Below are 19,845 nucleotides of genomic sequence, written 5' to 3'. Positions count from 1 at the left end.
GGAAGACGGATGTGGGCTTTGGGAGGCATGTCGTTTTAAGCATGGCGTTACAGGAGGGTATGATTGGGATTGGCGGCTTTAGCGCATGAGGACCAAGAAACGAAGATACCACAACGAGTGTACTTTTATCAGCCGTTGGAAGCAAGCTGACGTAATTGGTTACATTCATAATAAACAACACGCTATCCATTGATTCGATCTTGACTGTTCTTCATCCCTTGGAGAAAAATCTTCGTGATAGTCACGCCTGGTCACCAACCAAACAGCGTCTCGATGTTTGCAAAACGGAGTATTCGATCATGTGTCTCCACTCATCTCTCAATAAATACAACTCAGATTACATGACCACGAGGATATCCTAGCTGAATGCTTGATCAAATATTGTTACCATTTTTCACCCAAGACGGGTTTCTCACAGCACGGCGTCAGGCTCAGGGTAGGTAGAACTATCTTTCACTTTGGTGCTTCCCCTCCTCCAGAAAGTGAAGCCTATGTCATCATTTTGGTAGGCAATCGAATGTGTTGTCACAGCAATGGGCCAATTTCTTTGTTTCTCATGAGGATCCGTCTTCCAAGGTCCAACGCTGCTTACCCCGTGGGGTCGGCAAGCGATCATCGGATCCGACCTCGCAACCTGTCTGCGTCTGCCGAGGTTGACCGAGGTGTGGGGGGATCCTGCGGTCCAGCTATGCTTTCACTAGACTCGACTTGTGCTGCTTATATGATTTGGACATCCTCTTGTTTTCGTTTGAATAAGCAAAAAACACGCACCTTAGACACAATGGATGTACAGACTGTCCCCCGCAAGCTATGGGAGCACCCCAACCCCGAGTCCACAACCATGTACCAGTTCATGCAGGACGTAAATCGTATGCATGATGTGAAGCTCAAAGTAAGTGTCTTTGGAACACTATACCCTGTAACTGGCTAATTCTCACAGAAATACGATGACTTGTACCAATGGTCCGTCAACAACCGCGGCGCCTTCTACGACGGAGTCTGGAAACTAGGGAACTGGATCCACGAGGGGACATACAGCCGTGTCGTCGATGAAACGGCACCCATCACTGATCTGCCCAAGTGGTTTGAGGGCGTCAAGGTCAATTTCGCGGAGACTTTCCTCTGGACTACTGGTGCTTCGCCTGGCGAGAGGACGACCACGAACAAGGAGGATGATCGTGTTGCCGTGACCGAGATTCGCGAGGGCAACACGGAAGTCAGAAACCACACGTGGGCGGACCTACGACGCAGAGCTGGTGAGCTTGCCGGCTCCCTGAAGGCAAGGGGAGTCGTGGAAGGCGATCGCGTCGTTGTTGTCGGTGCACATAGCGTCAGCACTTTTACCGTCATGCTCGCGACGCTATGGCTCGGCGGTATCTTCAGCAGTAGCTCGACGGATATGGGCGTTGGTGGTCTTCTCCAAAGGACGACACAAATCGATCCCAAGGTACGTGAAGATATCTGGTGATTTACACGAAGGTGTGAGATGCTGACTCACACAGTTCGTCTTCTTCGACGATGGGGCCATCTACAATGGCAAAAAGATTGACCTGCAAGACAAGATCCAGGGGGTGACGGAGGGCATGAGGAAATGCTCAAGCTTCAAGGCTACCGTCATCATCCCTCGCTTCGAGGCCTCTCGCCGAGCTCCAAAGGCCGGAATAGACAACACGGAGACACTGGAGGCTTTTCTACGAGGGTCGCCTGCGCCCCCACCCGAATTGGCTCGTGTTGCCTTCCAAGCACCCAGCATCATCTACTACTCATCTGGCACCACTGGGACGCCCAAAGCCATCGTCCATAGTACGGGTCCCCTGCTTTTGAATCTTAGCAAGGAGAGCACCCTCCACCACGACTTAGACAGAACCGACGTCGCGATGCAATATACGACAACTGGCTGGATCATGTATCTCGCCAGCGTGGCCCATCTGCTAATAGGTGGGAGGGCTATCTTCTACGATGGAAGTCCCCTTCTCCCCGATGCGGCGGTGCTCTTGAGAATCATGGAACAACAGGGCGTCACGTTCTTTGGAACCAGTCCAAGGTGGATGAGCGAGGTCAGAAAAAGTGGCATTCGTCCCCGTGAGGACTTCAACCTCAGCAAGTTGAAGATGGTGAGCAGTACCGGCATGGTTCTCCCCGATGAGCTGTTTGAGTGGTTCTACGACACAGCTTTCCCAATGAATGTTCATCTGTGCAACATCTCTGGCGGTACAGATATCGTGAGTCTCTTCTTTCGTACGTGTTATTGGACAAATCGATTGACAGGTGCAGGCTGGCTGCTTTGTCATTGACAACCCCCTCACCCCAGTCTACGTTGGCGGCACTCAAGGTCCTGCTCTCGGTGTACCCTTTGCCGTATACGACCATGACCTTGAGCCCGGTCAAAAAGGAGTGCCTCTCCCAGCAGGCACGCCAGGCGATCTCGTCGCGCCGGCCGCGTTCCCCAACGTACCGCTGTTCTTGTGGAACGATGGCCCCAAGGCACCTGGTCCCAAATACACGTCAGCATACTTTTCCCGATTCAAGAACACCTGGGCGCAAGGCGACTTTTGCGTCATCCATCCCGTCACGGGCAATGTCAACATGCTAGGTCGATCCGATGGCGTCTTGAACCCCAGCGGTGTCCGCTTCGGCAGCTCCGACATCTATGGTGTCGTAGAGAAGTATTTCGCCGATGAGATTAGGGAGAGTATCTGCGTGGGCCAGCGTCGGCCCCAAGATCAGGACGAGAGGGTGGTCCTCTTCCTGCTCATGCGCGAGGGCAGGACGCTGACAAGGGGCTTGGTGAGCGACATTCGAGAGAGGATCGCCAAGGAGCTCAACAAGAGGCACGTGCCCAAGTATATTTTTGAGGTCCCCGATATCCCTGTGAGTTCACTTGATTACACTACGCCGCGACTTGCACACGGACTAACAAAGAACTAGACCACAGTCAACCTCAAGAAGGTTGAGCTTCCCGTGAAGCACATTATATCTGGACGCACAGTGAACCCCAGTGGAACACTGCTGAATCCCCAAAGTCTTGACTTTTTCTACCGCTTCCAGAACGTAGAAGCCCTTACAGAGCCACAGGCCAAGCTATAGATCAATAGAGAGTAGCACAGTACCAATCAATACAGGAACCGCTAGTTCACTCAGGGGACATCCCAAGCAGGACTGATCCCCACGAACATTACAACGCCTCGCGCTCTTTGAAGTTTCCACCATGCATTCCATGGCGCCAGGCCATATAAGCAATCGTTCCCCCAATGGTACCAAGGCCAGCCGCTCCTAATGCCCCATATCCTGTCCACGTAGCGCGCGGTACTCTTCCAAGGTACGTCGCCGTACCAGCAACCAGGCCAACTTCAGTGAAGAGATCCACCTCGCCTTGAAAAGGGTTGCCCAAGAGTCTCCAACTGCGATCTTGCCATTCAATGTGCTCTCGGCCTCGCATACGGCCCCACAGGGCTACAAGCATCAACGGCCCGCTCCACAGCAGTCCGCGACCAGCATTGTGTAAGAGCTTCGTCTTGACATCAGGGGCGCGAAAATAACGTAGAGCAGTGTAAGTGGAGCCAAGAATGGCGCCTGTCGTCAGGCCACGCTCCAGGACGTGCGTGGTGAGGATGGTTTTGGCATACTTCTGGTCCTCGGCATAAGGAGCCTGGCGGAAGCCATGGGTGTAGGGCGAGGACATGATAGTTGGGTCGTCGTTTGACTGGGTAGCTTAAACTTCACGAAGAAGGCACACAGCGACCTTAAATAACACCGAAGCTCTGTGTCAATCATCGCTCCTCGATTCGTAAGCGACGTCTGGTCTTACGCTTCTGGATGCTGGAAAATGCGGGGAACGAATGCGAGTGCGACAGTTTTATTCCGACAACTTCAGGACCATGAGTGGAAGGGGACGACAAGTGGTCACATTCTATCAAATAGTGATTATGCATGCCTTTCCTTCTGGATGCTAGTGTAATTGCGTGTCGTATTATTCCTCATCAGTCATGTCCATCATGCTCTCTTCACCCTCCAGAGAGACAATTCGTCGTCTGTCCATTGCCCCTTTGCCTTTCGCCACGGCACCATTCGCACCCATCAGCTTGCGTGTGGCCTCCATCTTCCTTTGCTCAAGATGCCCCTCAAAACATGCGAGTTCATCCGCATCCTCTTCGGTGACTGTGTCCATAGTGGCTGTCTCTTCGAGTGCCCGGTTGAGAAGCTCGGTCGCGATGCTGTCCTGCGGGTTGATCGCCAGCGCTTCATGTAGGATAACGACAGCTTCGTCAGACTTGTCCTGCTCCATCAAAATCAGTCCTTTGGCGCAGAATACGGCAGCATTCTTGCCTCCCTCGCGGAGCACCTGCTCAAACTGGACCAAGGCTTGCTCGTACATCCCCAGTCGTCGCATTGCGTGAGCCAGATTGGTTCTCACGGCCACCCAAGCGGACCTTTCACCACCAATCTCGTCCACCATCTGCAGTGCTTGATTGAAGCAAAGTATGGCATCTCTAGGTCTGTCCTGGTGGAACTTGACCACCCCCATCTCGTTGAGCAGTAGTGGGTCCGTTTTGCACAGACCATGAGCTGTCTTGAGGAATTCCTCAGCCAGAGTCATGTTGTTCAAGGCCACGTTTTGCATCCCCAAGAACACTTGCGGCAGATGCGTTCCCATAAAAAGCCGGGCTGCCGTCGAGTACGCTGATATCGCCTGATCGTGCTCGCCCTCAGCCGCAAACGTGTGCGCGAACCCTATCCACGCAGGCCCAAAGTGTGCGTCCATCATGCTCGCTTTGCTGAAATATCGCCTGGCCTCTGGGATCTTCTCAATCGCAAAGTAGTAGATGCCCACAGCAAGCCATGTACAGGGCTCCTCCGGATGCGTGTCGGCCAGGTCATGAGAAACCAGGAAGAGCAAGCTGATCTTCTTGAGCTCGAAAAGACAAGCTAGGTGTACGGGATATATGCTAAAGTTGTACTTGTCCGTCTCAAGGATCTCGTTGGTGATTGTGAGGGCGTCCTGGTACCGACACTGAGTGTAGAGTAGATCCGCCCGCGCCAGTTGCAGATCTGGGTTGTCCGACAAGCGATAATGTGTCGACAAAGAATCATATGCGCTTTCGAAAGCGTCGGGGTTGCGATACTTGGATAATCGCGTCGTGTAAAGCATCCGTGTGAAGTCGCTCGCCTCCTGGGCTACCCCCGGATTGCTGGGCACTTGCACCTGGTCAAAATCAAGGCTTTCCAGAAATTGCCATTCCTCATCTGGCGAAAGCAAGTGGTTCGACATGAGTTGCTGAAACGCCTCGAAGCACTGGACATCAATCCTCACAGCATCTTTGTAGCATTCCTTCGCCCGGTCGAACGCATTCTTTTTAGCGTAGCATATGCCTCTGAGATAGCACATACCCGCCTCGTATCGTCGCTCCTTGGATTCTTCTGAGGCGGCAGTCTCGTCGTCGGCACCGTGTCTTCTTGCACCTCGCGCGCCGGTTCTTGCCTGTGTCTTTCGCTTGTGGCTTGGGCCCCCGTTCATGATGAGATGCGTCGGATTTCGATCACCCAGAATTTTCAGTGCTTCGTCGAACAATCCTTGTTTGGTGAGGCAGTGGGCCGCGAGATATCGACATGATGAGCTGCGGTTCACGAGGTCTTGCTTTTCGAGGAAGGCATGAGCTCGCGTGTAGTTGCCCGTAGCAAAGTGAACTTGTGCCAGCCAGAATGCATCGCCATCGTCATCTGTACCGGTCAGTTACATTGGCTCGATCGACGGGTTCTGTCCGCACGTGTTAAGGCCAGTAGCTTGTCCCCGATGAAGATAGCCGACTCGTACTGGGATTTGTTCAGGGCATCCTGGCGCCATTCGCGCAGGTATGTCTCCATTATCTGCTGAGACACATGTATCCGATGCACATGAGCTCTGTGGTGGGAGCCAGAGTTGTTGAGGCTCTGCGACGAGAGGTGTTGTAGGTGTCAATGTTTCGTCGCGGTCTGCATCTTCCACGGGTCGCGTATGATGACGCTAACAATTAAATTACAGCGGGTGGAGGGGCAGTCGCGACAGAGGATCAAAGCTCTCTGAGCTCCAGTCAAGGCACGTCAATACCTTGTGTGATCTGTCTTGAGAAGTCTCTTGCGTCTATAGAACATGCTCTGGATTCTTCGAAAAAATAAATCAGTAACTTACGCCCAAATTTTGAGAATGCTTGACTACTATGTTTCCATCTGGCATGCAGCGCACCACGACCTGGACCCCGATTCTCGGATGCTGTCAGAGGTGGGGCCAAAAAGTCGGTCCCTCAACCTCAACATTCATCATCGCCACGGTTGACGCTACCACTCTCGCCCATACGCTCATTTGCGACTCAATCGTCTCCGAACAGTCAGTCTTAGCCACAATGTCTACTACCGCAACTCGCTGGGCCGCCCTCGCGCGCGATACAAACGAGACGAAGATTCAGCTCGCCATTAACCTCGATGGTGGCTCCTTTCCCCCAGAGACCGACTCCCGTCTAACCTCTGCCAATGACGATGCCCACGCCTCGCAGTCTTCCAAGTCGCAGCGAATCGCCGTCAACACTGGTATCGGGTTTCTGGACCACATGCTGCATGCTCTAGCCAAGCATGCGGGCTGGTCTCTTGCGATCAACTGCGAGGGCGATCTGCACAGTGAGTCTGGCTTGTGTCTGGCCACGTTGGACAAATTGCTAACTGGAGTACCTTAGTCGACGACCACCACACAGCTGAAGATGTCTGCATCGCTCTTGGCTACGCTTTCGCCACCGCCCTCGGAACGCCCACTGGTCTTGCGCGCTTCGGCTACGCCTACGCCCCTCTTGACGAAGCCCTGTCGCGCGCAGTCGTCGATATCTCCAACCGCCCCTACAGCGTCATCGACCTTGGTCTGAAGAGAGAGTGGCTGGGCAAGTTAAGCTGCGAGATGGTTCCCCACTGCCTCCAGAGCTTTGCGCAAGGAGCGCGGGTGACCATGCATGTGGACTGCCTGCGGGGCGACAACGACCACCACAGAGCAGAGAGCGCATTCAAGGCTCTCGCCGTTGCGGTGAAGATGGCGACGAGTCGGGTAGCTGGGAAGGAGGGCGAGGTGCCCAGCACCAAGGGCACATTGAGCGCCTAAAGATGAGAAACGATCACGAATTACGTGCACGGGTTAGACGGCGTTTTGGGTAGACGGGTTGATCATCTAAAGAAAATTACATTGCTCTCTTTCTATACACTCGCTTCATCAAGTCCGGTAATCGCCGTTGATGGTCACATAGTCGTGGCTAAAATCACAGGTCCAGTGAACCGTCCTCTCCGTACCCGTCCCCAACCTGACGACAATTTCCAGGTCCTCCATCTCCAGAATTTCGGCGGCGCGCACCTCGTCGACCTGCTCCGGCTCGCCATTCACCAGGAGCCTCAGCTCAGGCGAGCCGTCACTAGGCACAAACGAGACATTGGTTTTCTCAGGCACAATCTCAGGGATATCGTTGATGGGTTGACCAGGAGGTGAGACCAGGGCGTACCCAGCAGCGCACAGGATGCGACCCCAGTTGGCGTCCTTGCCGTAGAGCGCGGTCTTGACGAGCGGCGAGCGGGCAATGGATCGGGCAACCTCGCGTGCAGCTTCCTCAGTGGCGCTATCGACAACACGGATGGTCACAAACTTGGTCGCGCCCTCACCATCGCGGACAATGAGCTTGGCCAGGTCGGCTGAGAAGTCAGTCAGCAGCTCTCTAAAGGCAGCGTAGTCCTCTGAGCTTGTAGAAGAAACCTCTGCGCCGCCTGCCGCGCCGTTCGCCAACAAAGCCATGGTATCGTTCGTTGAGGCATCGCCATCAATAGTAATGGCGTTGAATGACCTGTCCGCAGCATGCTTCACCACCTGGGGCATAATAGCCGGCGAGATGGGTGCATCTGTAGCGATGATCGTGAGCAGGGTGGCCATGTTGGGCGCGATCATACCAGCACCCTTGGTCAACCCAGCAATTCTATACTCGACGCTGGGCGACGAGGGCAGGGAGAATGACCGGCTCATAAGCTTGGGGAATGTATCCGTCGTGCAGATTGCCTTTGCGCAGGTCATCCAGTGCTTGTGCGAGTCTCCAGCCTGATGATACGCCACGGGAATGTGGTCAATAATCTTCTGGATAGGTAGTCTTCGAGAGTGTCAGCCTCAAGTCTCTCAATAAATAAACCATGCGCAACGTACCTCTGCCCAATGACGCCTGTGCTCATCACAAGTGTCGAGTCCTCGGCGCCAACTCTCTGGTCGGTGGTCCTGGCCATGTTCGCCGCGTCCTCCAGACCGCCCAGGCCTGTCACAGCGTTGGCATTTCCCGAGTTGATCACCACACTTCGCAGTCCCTCGTTTTTCTTGGTTTGAAGAACCTTCCGACTGAAAGTCACAGGCGCAGCCTGAAACTTGTTCTTTGTGAATACCGCCGCTGCAGCGCATGGGCGATCTGAGGTCACAATGGCGAGGTCGGGTTTGCTCGTGTTGCCAGGCTTCACCCCAACAAACACGCCTGAGGCTGAGAAGCCTTGGGGGTAGACGCCCGCATTGGGAACATACTTGAGCTTGGCGTGAGGGATCGCGCCGCTCAGCGATGCCGAGTAGCAAGCGCGGGTGACTCTCATCGTGGGCAATGAGTGATGCTGAGACGTTATCTAGGTTGACAAGAGGGATGGTTTTTTTTGGAGCTGATGAGAAAGCAGACTGATGTGATAGTCCCATGAGTCAACAACCCCGACTGAAGATGCTCTATCCCTCAATTATAAGATATTGCCATATCACAAATGGATTCTATAACGTGTTAACTTTTTCTAAGCTTCAAGCCTTTCTATGCCTTCTGTCTTGACGCGCACGCCTTGACCGCGGAATTTTGCCCACTGCCGACGTCGGAGCTCGCGTGCCAGATTACCCCAAAACCACGATACTTCCTTCGTATGCCTCGAGCATCTGGTAGTGGACATTTCCTCGTTATTCTTTCTTTGGAGTTCATGCCGAATACCCATTGAGTTGATGTTGATTGCTCAAGCAATGGTGCATTCTTTGAATCGTGGTTTACTTCACTCTCGCATGCTTGAACATTTATCACGTTGAGGTTCAAAGAGGAAGCAGCGTCCGCATAGTTGAGCGAAATACCATGGACACAACCCGTTACGAGCCACTTTCCTTGAACGCACACAATGACCAGAAATTGTAAGCATTGTCGCGTCTGTGAATCTGCGATAGATTTTGCGGTAATGTTCCTCAAGCGCAGTTTCAGTTCATGTAACCACACCTCCAGGCAGCAGAGGTTGCGGCTGAGGATGAGTCATCCACTTAGAAGTAGGCTCACCAATTAGAGACCGGAAGCCCGCTACTGACTCACTAGCGCGCACAGACCACATGAGATCTATAAAAGCAGCTCGCCCGCCCGCTTCCTTTACCTGTTTCTCTTCTTTCCTCTCCATCCAAGTGCACGGGCGTTTTCCTTCTCCGTGAAGCGATAAGCTGAGAGAGGAATTTTGCTAGTTGAAAACTATTCACTGACTGCTCCTATCTGGGTTCGTCCTGGGTAGGGAATTTTTGGACTTCCATGAGCCTTTGGTTTCATCGCTCTTTCATTGTACTGGCTCCCTGTGGGCTGGTGTGAAGAAGGATTCTTCGCCCTGACGTTCTCCCGATCACCTCGTATAGAATGCATCCGCGTAGAACAGCTGGATGGATACCATCTGCCGACGTTAAGCGCGTCTGCAAACGCGTCTTCCCGTGAATGATGTCGCGCTTGCTAGAAATATTCATCGCTGGCGTGTGTTGATGCCACCATGCATTGCGACGAGTAAATTACGGATGATGCACTCCTTACATTGAAAATAATCAATATGTATATGATCCGTGCATTGCACCCATGGTTACAGATACTTATATCCTGGTGTGCACTGTGAGACTGACTAACACTCGATTAATTGGAGTGGTGAAGCCATTGTACACACAGCGCGCGCGGGGCACAACTTCTTCAACCCCCACCATTCCTGCTCCGGCTTTTAACTTGCAGTGACTCAACTGCGAGCCTCAAGACGATTGTTGTTGCGACGTCAATTTTGCCTTCCACATCACAACATACGTACAACCAGAACACTTTAGAGAGACAGTGACGGAGGCCGCCTATATCTCTATCGACCATCATTTCATACCGCATTCCCCAAAACAACTCTGTGAACATCGTTACCGCCCGTTCCGTCATCGCACAGATCCATGGCCACAGTTGCACCAGCCCCGGGGCCTGCGCAAGCAGGCCAAGGTCCTGAAGCTACACCTCCACCCGAAGCTACCGTCCAAGATACTCAAGACGAGAATCAAGCGAAAACGAAGGACGACCTCGAGCCACCGAAGCCGGCACCCGCTGCACAATCCGCGAAGCCAGCCAAGGGAGGACAACAACCAAAAGCCGATCAGCCCGCAGGTGAGAAGAAACTGTCAGGCGCGGAGCTTAAGAAGAAAGCCAAGGAAGAGAAAGCGGCGCGAAGAGCACAGGCGAAAGCTGCATCGGGCGTAGCCCCGCAAGGACCGCCCGGGCAGCAGCAAGGACAAGACAAGGGTGGCAAGGGAACCAAGCCAAAGCAGGATGTACAATCAGGATCACAGAACCAACGGCAGGCGGTCAAACCTGTCGCTGCGCCGGTGCCTCCCAAAGAAACCAAGCCTAAGGTGCCAGTAATCTTTAGCCATCTTTCAATGGCCAAGAGGATATCACTGCAGCAGACGGACAAGGACGTTGACCCAAGGATTACGCTCCTCGGACAGCAAATGGCTGCTTTTGTTGTCGACGACAGCACCACACGAACACAGGCAACTCTGCTGGCCATCAAAAGGGTACGCTCCATATTCTAGAGCGCGACTCTTTAATACTGACAGATATAGGTCCTTGCCGCATACTCCACCCCCCAAGGCACCACATTCTCTCGCCATTTCACCGCTCATGTCCTGAACCCTCAGATCGATTATCTCGCAGCATGCCGCCCCATGTGCTTCAGCATGGGCAATGCTATCCGATGGCTCAAGCTTCAAATCAGTAAAGTGGATATTGACCTGGCTGACTTCGAGGCTAAGAGGGCACTGTCGGAAGCCATCGACAACTACATCCGCGATAAGATTGACGTTGCCGGTCCTGTGATTGCCGAAAAGACCAATGCATTGATCAAAGACAAGGACACCATCCTCACGTACGGACACCATTTCCTTGTGGAGCGCACACTATGGCTAGCAAAGGAGTCTGGCAAAGACGTCAATGTCATTGTCATTGACGATCCTTTCAACCCTGTAGGCTCCGAGTTCGCCAAGCGACTTCGCGCCTATGGCTTCGGCAAGATCAAGTACTCCCCGAACCTGGGTCTTCTGCCTGACTACCTCAAACTCGCCGATCTCGTTCTCGCGGGCGCGGAGGCTACCTTTAGCAACGGCGCCACGTATGCGCGTGCAGGGACGGCCGATGTGGCCATGTACGCCAAGAAAATGAATGTCAAGTTTGTCTCGCTGTGCGAGACCATTAATTATACAGACCGCGTGTCGGTCGACTCGCTGACCTACAACGAGATCGACCCAGAGATGTGCACCGAGGACGGCGTGCGTCTGCTTTTTGACACTGTCCTCCCGGAGCATATTCATAGGACGATCAACGAGATGGGATTGTCGGAGCCGTCGAGCATATCTGGGATGTTGCGCAAACAGGAGGAGCAGGAATAAGGAGAATTAAGAGCAGTTCAGACACCAGCGAAAGACTGGTTGAGGAGTCACCTCCAACCAGCGTAGGAATTTGGATTGTATTCCACACAAAGAAAAAAAAAAGTCTCAACTTATGCCGTCTTCATCTTCCCTTTGTTGGTGATATGTACAGTGCCTTCTTCATCCATCCGTTCGCTTGTGCATGCAGCCACATGTCGTTCATGCCTCAGCCTCAGCAGACTGTGCCTCTTGCGCCCGTTTCGCCCTCTTCTCCAACAGTCTGTTCTTCCTCTCCGTCAACAAAGCGGTCTGCTTGTCGTCGACACCCTGCAGCCAGTATCCGAAGCTTGCGCCGCCGGCCGCGTAGATGGGGTACACCCAGAGGTTGGAGCGTTGGAAGAAGGGGCGCATCTCGATACCCATCTGCCAGAAGCGTACACCGACACCTGTACGATTGTCAGCCAGTCTCTCCGAATCATCCTGCTCACTGCGCTGCGTCGGCCGGGCAGAAGAAAGCTTGTTGTTGTCGAGGAGGGTCACCTACCGAACAGGCTCCAGAAGGCGATGCGGGACACCATAGTGGTCAATGGGCTGTATAGAAACTCGGAGACGTCGGATCCTGTAGGGCTGCTCGCGCAGAGATCGTACGTGTCGACGTCGGGGGAGAGAGTGCGGGTTTGATTGGAACTTGTCGTGTTGCGAGGGTCGTTGCGGTCGTGGTCATCAGGTTCAACGGCGAGCGGATTGGAAGGACCCACATGTCACGTGAGTAGATTTCGAGCTCCTCCTGAGCTGCGGACTACACGAGGTACGAGTGTGTTCTGGGACATACCATCACTCTTTTAATGCTTATTTTGATACTGATCTCACCAAATGAAGGCCTCGAGGACTAGCGAGACTTCTGGCTGTAGAGGGACCAGTTCACGCGGTTGAGGGCATCAATGCTCATAAGCCAGGCTGAGAGGTGATTCTATTGTACCAACGCTTGAATAATGCTATTAAGGTCCGTGTATCCGTGCACGTGAGACTATTCAAGTCCAACGCCGGTGATGTGTCTAGGGTAGTGATGTACTATCTCGCTTGCCCTCAATTGAAGGGCCCATCTGTATAGGGGGGTGGTGGTGGCTCGCGACCTTGGGCGGCGGCAGGTGCCTGTTCTATGGATGGTCGTGCAGCAGCAGCAGGCTGCTCCTGTAACCAACTCGCAACCTTCATCATCATCTTGCCAAAATACTGTTGCACAAACGACTCACTAGCATCCGTTAGCATTCACGCTCAGACCGCCGCGCGTCAGTGTGAACTTACGTGTAGTAACTGTGGTCAGCATTGTGAGTCTTGACCAAGTTGTGTGCCAGCTCATGAGCCAGGACAACCCACCACCATGTTGCGACTTCAGCCTTGGCCTCGCCGGACCGATCTGACTCGACCCGGGCCGCGTGAAGTTGCAGAAAATAACGGAAGTTGCAAAACAGGCTGCCGGAGGTATTGAACGCAATAGTGCGACCCGACTCGTCGTAGTAGATGTGCAGCACGCCACGGGCCAATGAGTAGACCTCGCCGACATCGCGGAGAATCGAGGCGAATGTGTTGATGGCGCCAGTGTTGGCTCGCAGAAACTGGCTATGCGGCATGGACATGTTCTGATCCATGAAGATCCTGATACAGTTTGAGGCTTCTGCCACAAAGGTGATATTGGCGGCGGCAGTCGAGTCACAGTACGTCGCCTGCTCCTTGACCTCGTTCACAGTCGGCTGAGTGAACACACTGGATGAGCCATGAGCACGCGAGGCATTGACCGCATTGATGAGGTTCCGCTGGATCGTAGCCGGATTCGTCACACGGCCATCATCATTCTGCCCACGTTCGCCATCCTTGACCATGCTTGTACCGGTTTTCGTGCCACTTGACTGACCGCTGCCTTCGCCAGGTTTCTCGGGATTGACAAACGGATCAAGCCCTTCCTGACCCTCAGGGCTGTTCTGGCTTTCGAAACCCAGTTTGCGTGTGAGGTTGTTGAAAAAGCTCTTGCCGCGCTTGGTGAACTCCGCCATCTCGTGCTTTGAGTCGTCATTCGAGTCCCAACCTCCTGGCATCTTGTTCTGAGGACTGCTGGGAGCGGACGGGGGAGCAGCACGCCCAGCAACCGCTGCTGCAGCAGAAGAGCCGGCCTGCGCAGCCCAATTCTTCTCCCGCTCCTTAATAATTTTTTGCTCGTCTTCAAGCGCCTTCCGCCTCTCTTCTTCGGCGATGCGAGCTTCAGCAGCCTTGGCCCGCAAAATGCGATCGACATTGTAGCCACGCGCCCGCAGACCATAGAGATCTAGCGTCAAGAAGGGCTCGAAGAAGAGGTAAGCTTGCTGATTCGGCCTGTCGAGTAGCATCTGGCAGAGAGCCTGTCCAACCTGGTACATGTCAGGCTTGCTCTCACCTGCAATATACAGCACCCAGCCGCGTTCATCACGAGCGCTTGCAGCGGACCGCTTCTCGACGTGTGTCTGTCTCTGACCTTTGAGGGTACGACGTAGAGCAACCGAGCTGACAATATCGACACGCAGATTCTTTTCGAGCCATTTGGTATCATGCTTTATGGCGTCGCGGCGATAGTTGGCGTACTCGTAAAGGAATATCTTCGACCTTTCCAGTACGTGCTTCTTCAAGGCGTCTCCCATGCTCTTCTTGCTTGACAAAGATCCAATGCGAACATCCTCTTGGACAAGGCTGCTAAGCTGCTGCGCTCCAAGTGAGAGGTAGAACTTCTCCAGAGCATCCTCTTCGGGAGCACACACCAAATTCTCCTTGAATAGGCGGTAGCTGATGATGTCGTCAAGAACAACAATCTGCGTTGCACAAGCCAGCTGATACTGTCTGACCGGCGCCTCCTCTTCGTCGAGATCTATGAGATTGTCTTTGTTGGGTGATGCGAGCTCCTTGTATGCCAACAGGAAGGGCGCTGACTTCATCTTGCGCCAAAGGTCCTTGTCGCGGCGCAGCGTCGCATCTGCCTCGGCCAAGGACTTGAGCAACTCGAGATATTTATCCGGGCTCTGGAGTACGCCCAGCAACCTTGCAGGCTCACTGCATGCCATATGTGCAACTTCAACCTTGGTAGGCTCTGTCTTGGCGCCACAAGTGTACAAAAACGCATTGACATCTGTCCCAAAGTCGACAAAGTCAAAGATATCTCCGTATGTGGATGAGGTACCCAAATACGCTCGCGACGGTGCAAGGAGGATGGTAGTCATGCGAGACTTTTCAGCGCCCTTGGCATTGTCCACTCGCTGGACTGGCACGATAGGGGCATCCCGCAAGCGCTGCAACTCCTTGGGGCCGAGCTCACGGATGCGACTCGCAAAGTACCCGAACAAGGACATTGCAGTCTCCGTCGTCTGCGGCGGGTCGGCTAGCAAACGGCTGACACAATCGGCGATAGGTGGATCTCGAGCCACGCCGAACTTGGGACCGTGCTCATGGAGGTCCCTGCGCAGGATGCGGAAGCCAAGCACTGACGCACGCTCGTTGATAAAACACGCAGAAGGCATGACGAGTTGCATGCTCCCTTGCAAGGGGAGGATAGCCTTGCGCGTTGCCGATATGAGCGTCAGACTCGACGCATACCGGTTACTGCTGTAATTGTCGATGAAATAGGCCATTGCCCGTGACCGGCGAGTTTCGTCCTTTTCTATCATCATATCCAGTAGCTCCAAAGCAGAAGGGTGAGACCGGAGCTCAAGGGCCGATAAGAACTGTCCCTCGGCGCTCTTGGGCCGGAAACTGCCTGGGGCCCCGGGCCATTGCAGGATAGTTAGGCCAAGACCTCGTAAAGCGTCGTTTGGCTGGAACAGATTGGGGATTGCGTAGAGGGCTTCCGTTGCCTTGGCTTGTTCCATACCTGGGGGCCCAGCCTCAGCCGGGCAGAAGCGCGTTGACTTGAGCTTCTCGAGATCAGCTCTCGGGATGTCATTCTGTACAGATGCGAGGTACTTGATGAGTTCCATGTGACTCCACTTCTGCTGCTTTTCACCGGCCGAAGGATTCAGCAGGCGTGTAAAGATGGTGTCAAGGTCAACTGTCTTGCGGACGCCTATGCTTACGAGCAGCTTCTCCTTGATCTTGTCGCAGCCCTCGATGATGGGCAGATCGTCAAACAGCTTCACAGTGGGAAAAAACGATTCCCCGGGTTTCTTCATGCCAAGCTTCGTGGGCATGACAGTTTGTGCCTGCAAAAGTGGTGCAATTGCCTGGCGATGACTGGCGCTGACATGATCCCAGTTCTTGGATACAACGGTGAGGACCGCGACCGCAAAGGTCGGCGACTTTGCCAAGTTCTGTGCTTCAGGCTTAGAGGATTTGGTTTCGCACAAGTAGCGAAGCCACGGCAGAACCTCCAGAGCTTCCCATCCCAAAGATTGTAGCTCAGCCTGTGTCGAGCTGACAGTGTAGGCGTGCGGGATAGTCGAGGGAGGCATAGGCATGGTGACTGGGATCTTGCTAGGTATCACGAAATTCTTGACGGCGCCCAGCGCGATGATCTCGCCACCGCCCTCATCACCCACAGAACCAACAGCAACGTCCATCAGCGATGACCTGCTTGCGGGGTCGAGCTCTCCCGACAAGCTCTTCTTGCCCGCCCAGCTGATGAAGGCCAACAACTGGGTCTTGTCCAGCGATTTGGCCTCGAGCTCCCTTTGTACGTCCTTCACCGTGATGTGCGAGATGAGCCCGAAGTCGATGAGCTTCTTAACAAACGTATCGTCAGTGAGCTCCTTGGGCAAGACGGGGATGCTGTCGACGAATTTAGTCAGCTCGGCTGACTCCAAGCGGACCTTGTCTGTTTGTAGGACACCCTGAGTGGAGTATACTTCTATGGATGCCCTTCTGAAGCAAGTCCAGAATGCCTCTTCGATGAGTTGCCCAACCTGCCCGCTTGGAGTAGAGTCGCCAAAAAAGTACGTCTTGAAAATATGGGCAGCTTCGGGCATGAAACGGTGCACGCTTTCGCTGGTGATCTTGCCATGCTTGTCCACAGTCCTTCGGATCTTCTGGTTCAGCTCGTCCATCTCATTGGCGAATGCTAGCCGTGTCACGATGCCCGCAGCACGCAGGAGCTCTATGTTCCACGTGCGCACCCATCGCGCGTTGAGGTCGATCGCCTCACGCTCCACGGTTGGGATCGTCGAAGGAGCCGAAATATGTAGGCCAGCGCCGGTCGTCTGCATAGTGGGAAATCCGATAAAGACGCGACCCCCGGGTTTTTTATTTGGTAGCACAGATGCGAAGACATCGGTGGCCTTGGAAACCGCCCCATCACCTGCAGAGGCTTGAGAGGCTTGCGCTTCATCATAGGACGCCGTAAGAATGGAAATTTTCGTCGTTTTGGGAGGCGGTTTCTTGGTGGCTCGTTCCAGTTCTGCCGAGAAAGACGCTGTCACCTTTGTGTGAATATTGGCCGTTGTTGACCTGAGGAAAATGGTTGATGAACTTTGCTTTGTAACATCCTCCGCAATGGCAGTCTGCGCTTGCCTCTCGTCATTTTGTGTCTTTGCCTTTAACGATGATTGCGACGAGTTTGATGTCAGTCTGGCGAAGAATGAACGTAGTGACGGCGCTTCAGTAGAAGCAGTCGTTCCCTCCGCTTTAGTGGTTGTAACAGCCTTGGGCTTCCACCCGACTGCACTTATATATGTTGCGTCAATCTGAGTGCTGGTCCTTCCCACATCTCGAACTCGCATAATGCCGTCCTTTGTTCGCGCATCTAGGTCTGCAGGTAAAGGCAGCTCGGTACTTGGCGATGTCTTCTTCTTGAGGCCGAGAATCTGGTAGCCGTCTATCCAAAATTCTACATTCTGTAGTGCAACAAAGGTTAAGCTGGTGGCCAGGAACTGGCTGACAGAGAGAAGGTTCGGCAGAGGTGTCGTCGTGTTGCGGTTGTCCAAGACAAAAGTCGTGTGATGGGTCGCCTGATCATCCGGAATCTGGGACTTCCTTGTGAAGAGTGCATTGCCTTTCCAATAGAAGGCCATCGCTTCCTTGCCAGAGCTGACGAACGGTTCCTCGCAATCGGCGAAGACACTGTAGAAACCTACACCAAAGGCACCAATCTTGGTCTCGTCAGGGTTGCCTTCAGCGATCCTTTTCAGCCGGCCCCAGTCAGTCTTTGTGAAGGGCTGTCCATCGTTCTGCACAACAAGTCGGCGGACCGTGTGATTTGATATTGTATGCTTTAGGAGCTCTGAACGATCGGTAGTGTTGGGCATGGGAACCAGCGTCGACGGCAAGGTCTCCCATTTCACAGAAACGGTAGTGGCTTGGGCATCGGCCGCGTTCTGTATGAGTTCTCTCAATGTTGTCCATTCGCCCGAGTATCGTGCTAGGACCTTGTCGATCAAGGCGCGTGTGTCTACAGTCACGGCTTCCTCGTCCTCGCCATGCTGCATCGCCGCAGCCCGCAGTCGTGAGTAATCCATGGCGGCTGTTTCGTTGTTCGTCTGCCACGACAATCGATGGATCAGCGGTTCATTTTAAAGGCGGCGTCTTCGGGAGCTGTGATTGTCACGGGGCAGATTTCGGGCGCGAGCTGATAGTGGCGGTGTTTGTCAAACCACCAGCGAGAGGAGGCCAGTCTAGTCGCGACGCTTGTGGTCAGGCTCGCCAGCAAGCCCCAAGTCCAGTCCGTCCGGAGGTAGCTAAGGCAGATTTCAGAATTTCTAGGAGTTGAAGGTTTGCGCAGGTTGACTGGCTTCAGTCATGTGGCGACGCCGTTCTTTGTGCGTGCAGCGCGTCATGTGGTGTGCCTGGCCAACGTTGGACCGGAGTTCGGAAAGAGTAAGCAATACATATGCATCTCGAGTCCTCGACGCGGAACGTCATGCTTTTTCAAAACTGCAGATCTCTACAACCAAGCACAACATACAGAAGGGTGGAAAAAGAGAAATTTGCCTTTACAACTCTAAGTCAACCCATATTTCAGCCTTGCCAGATACCTGATGCGATTATTCCGAGCGAAGAGTGTGGCAGCTCAACATCTCCCATCGAGCCGTATTAGACAAGCATCGCTGTCATCACACCACATACACTCGTAGACTATTTAGGATACGTCCGAGTCACAGCACTCAGCTTGATTTGCGTGTCCAAGGGTCTCGCTAGGGGCGTTGGCTTGCCGTGGTCACGTTGTTCTAGGTTATCTGCCTGGTTGGCGTGGTTTAGCAGTGCCCCCTCGCAGCCATGGATCAGCCAAGTACAGCTGCTGTGACGCGATGAGGCATGCCGTCGCGTTTGCGTTTGAGTTTGTCATCGGACGCTTGACTCTTTGCTTCATGCCGACGCCTCTGGAGAAGTCTCACCGGGGTGCGTTGAATGGCTCATCTCTTGGACGACCCCGTACATTCCTCCCTTCACCGCCTTGCTCGAGGGCTGCCGCTGCGTCGGTGTTCGCCCCGAGACGTGGACCTGCGTCGCTCCTTGGTTCTGTCCTCGCGGTGCCGATCTGTCCTCCCATAGTCTTCATCATCTCGGCTGCGACTCCTATGCCGCCTGTGACGTCTCTCGCCCCTGCTGGCTCTGTCACGGCTTCGATCCCCGCCTTGGTGTTCACGGCGATCCCTTCGCCTCCGGTCATCCCGGTCGCGGCTTCTGCTCCTATGATGTCTGTGTTCGCCATCACGACTTCTATGCCGTCGGCGCTCCCGGCGATGCGTGTCACCATGCCGCCTAGAGCGTTCTCTTGCAGGCTCTGCCTGCTCAAGCTGCTCGGGGCCCATCTTGCTCCCTTTAACTTCGACGGCGTTGGCGCCTGAAGCATCTCTCACCGGTGGTGGTAGCCCCATTGCCTTAGCCATGGCATCCTCTTCAGCCTCTTTCACACGCCTCAGTTCTTCCTTCCTCTCCCTAGCTTCTCGCTCGGCTTCTGTCTCGTCGGGGTTCTGCGCTGATCCGTCGCCGGATTTGGCGTACCATGTGAGATCGCGGCCTTTTTGCCATCGGCCTACAGGCGCCTTGAGGGAGTGGCCCAGGTAGTTTTCGCGGTGATTCGAGTTGGCCACTTCATCCCAGGAAAAGTTAACGCCACCGCGAGAGCCGCTTTTGCGAACCGTGTTGAGAAGATCCATAGTCCTGTGCGAAAGAAAAAGCGAGGCTGCGAAATGTAGGGTCGTGTC

The 19,845-nt window shown here is 54.0% G+C and overlaps 6 protein-coding genes across 6 annotated transcripts; 3 read left to right on the top strand and 3 right to left on the bottom strand.

Annotated features, from left to right (window-relative positions):
• Positions 1-781: 781 nt before the first annotated feature.
• On the top strand, positions 782-3,087 carry J7T54_001285 (acetoacetyl-CoA synthetase; the record flags this gene model as incomplete). Its single annotated transcript, XM_051505245.1, has 5 exons — positions 782-892; positions 941-1,447; positions 1,503-2,222; positions 2,275-2,871; positions 2,929-3,087. 5 exons carry the CDS (start codon positions 782-784, stop codon positions 3,085-3,087), a joined length of 2,094 nt encoding a protein of 697 aa, XP_051363284.1.
• Positions 3,088-3,970: 883 nt separating this feature from the next.
• J7T54_001284 (uncharacterized protein) lies at positions 3,971-5,862 on the bottom strand (the record flags this gene model as incomplete). The annotated part of the gene is made up of 2 exons (XM_051505244.1): positions 3,971-5,718; positions 5,766-5,862. 2 exons carry the CDS (start codon positions 5,860-5,862, stop codon positions 3,971-3,973), a joined length of 1,845 nt encoding a protein of 614 aa, XP_051363283.1.
• Positions 5,863-6,377: 515 nt separating this feature from the next.
• On the top strand, positions 6,378-7,117 carry J7T54_001283 (Imidazoleglycerol-phosphate dehydratase; the record flags this gene model as incomplete). Its single annotated transcript, XM_051505243.1, has 2 exons — positions 6,378-6,648; positions 6,705-7,117. 2 exons carry the CDS (start codon positions 6,378-6,380, stop codon positions 7,115-7,117), a joined length of 684 nt encoding a protein of 227 aa, XP_051363282.1.
• A 108-nt stretch (positions 7,118-7,225) lies between these two features.
• Positions 7,226-8,622, bottom strand: J7T54_001282 (Arginine biosynthesis bifunctional protein-like protein; the record flags this gene model as incomplete). Its single annotated transcript, XM_051505242.1, has 2 exons — positions 7,226-8,141; positions 8,195-8,622. 2 exons carry the CDS (start codon positions 8,620-8,622, stop codon positions 7,226-7,228), a joined length of 1,344 nt encoding a protein of 447 aa, XP_051363281.1.
• A 1,603-nt stretch (positions 8,623-10,225) lies between these two features.
• On the top strand, positions 10,226-11,713 carry J7T54_001281 (translation initiation factor eIF-2B subunit delta; the record flags this gene model as incomplete). The annotated part of the gene is made up of 2 exons (XM_051505241.1): positions 10,226-10,843; positions 10,892-11,713. 2 exons carry the CDS (start codon positions 10,226-10,228, stop codon positions 11,711-11,713), a joined length of 1,440 nt encoding a protein of 479 aa, XP_051363280.1.
• A 198-nt stretch (positions 11,714-11,911) lies between these two features.
• J7T54_001280 (uncharacterized protein) lies at positions 11,912-19,797 on the bottom strand (the record flags this gene model as incomplete). Its single annotated transcript, XM_051505240.1, has 8 exons — positions 11,912-12,138; positions 12,237-12,379; positions 12,451-12,484; positions 12,895-12,944; positions 12,998-18,177; positions 18,246-18,312; positions 19,033-19,421; positions 19,498-19,797. The coding sequence occupies 8 exons, from the start codon at positions 19,795-19,797 to the stop codon at positions 11,912-11,914; spliced, it is 6,390 nt and encodes a 2,129-aa protein (XP_051363279.1).
• Positions 19,798-19,845: the final 48 nt, after the last annotated feature.

The sequence above is a fragment of the Emericellopsis cladophorae genome, assembly GCF_022114955.1.
Source record: "Emericellopsis cladophorae strain MUM 19.33 chromosome Unknown NODE_13_length_450635_cov_117_157991, whole genome shotgun sequence".
Lineage (NCBI taxonomy): Eukaryota > Fungi > Ascomycota > Sordariomycetes > Hypocreales > Bionectriaceae > Emericellopsis > Emericellopsis cladophorae.
This window is presented reverse-complemented; position numbering and strand designations above follow the sequence as displayed.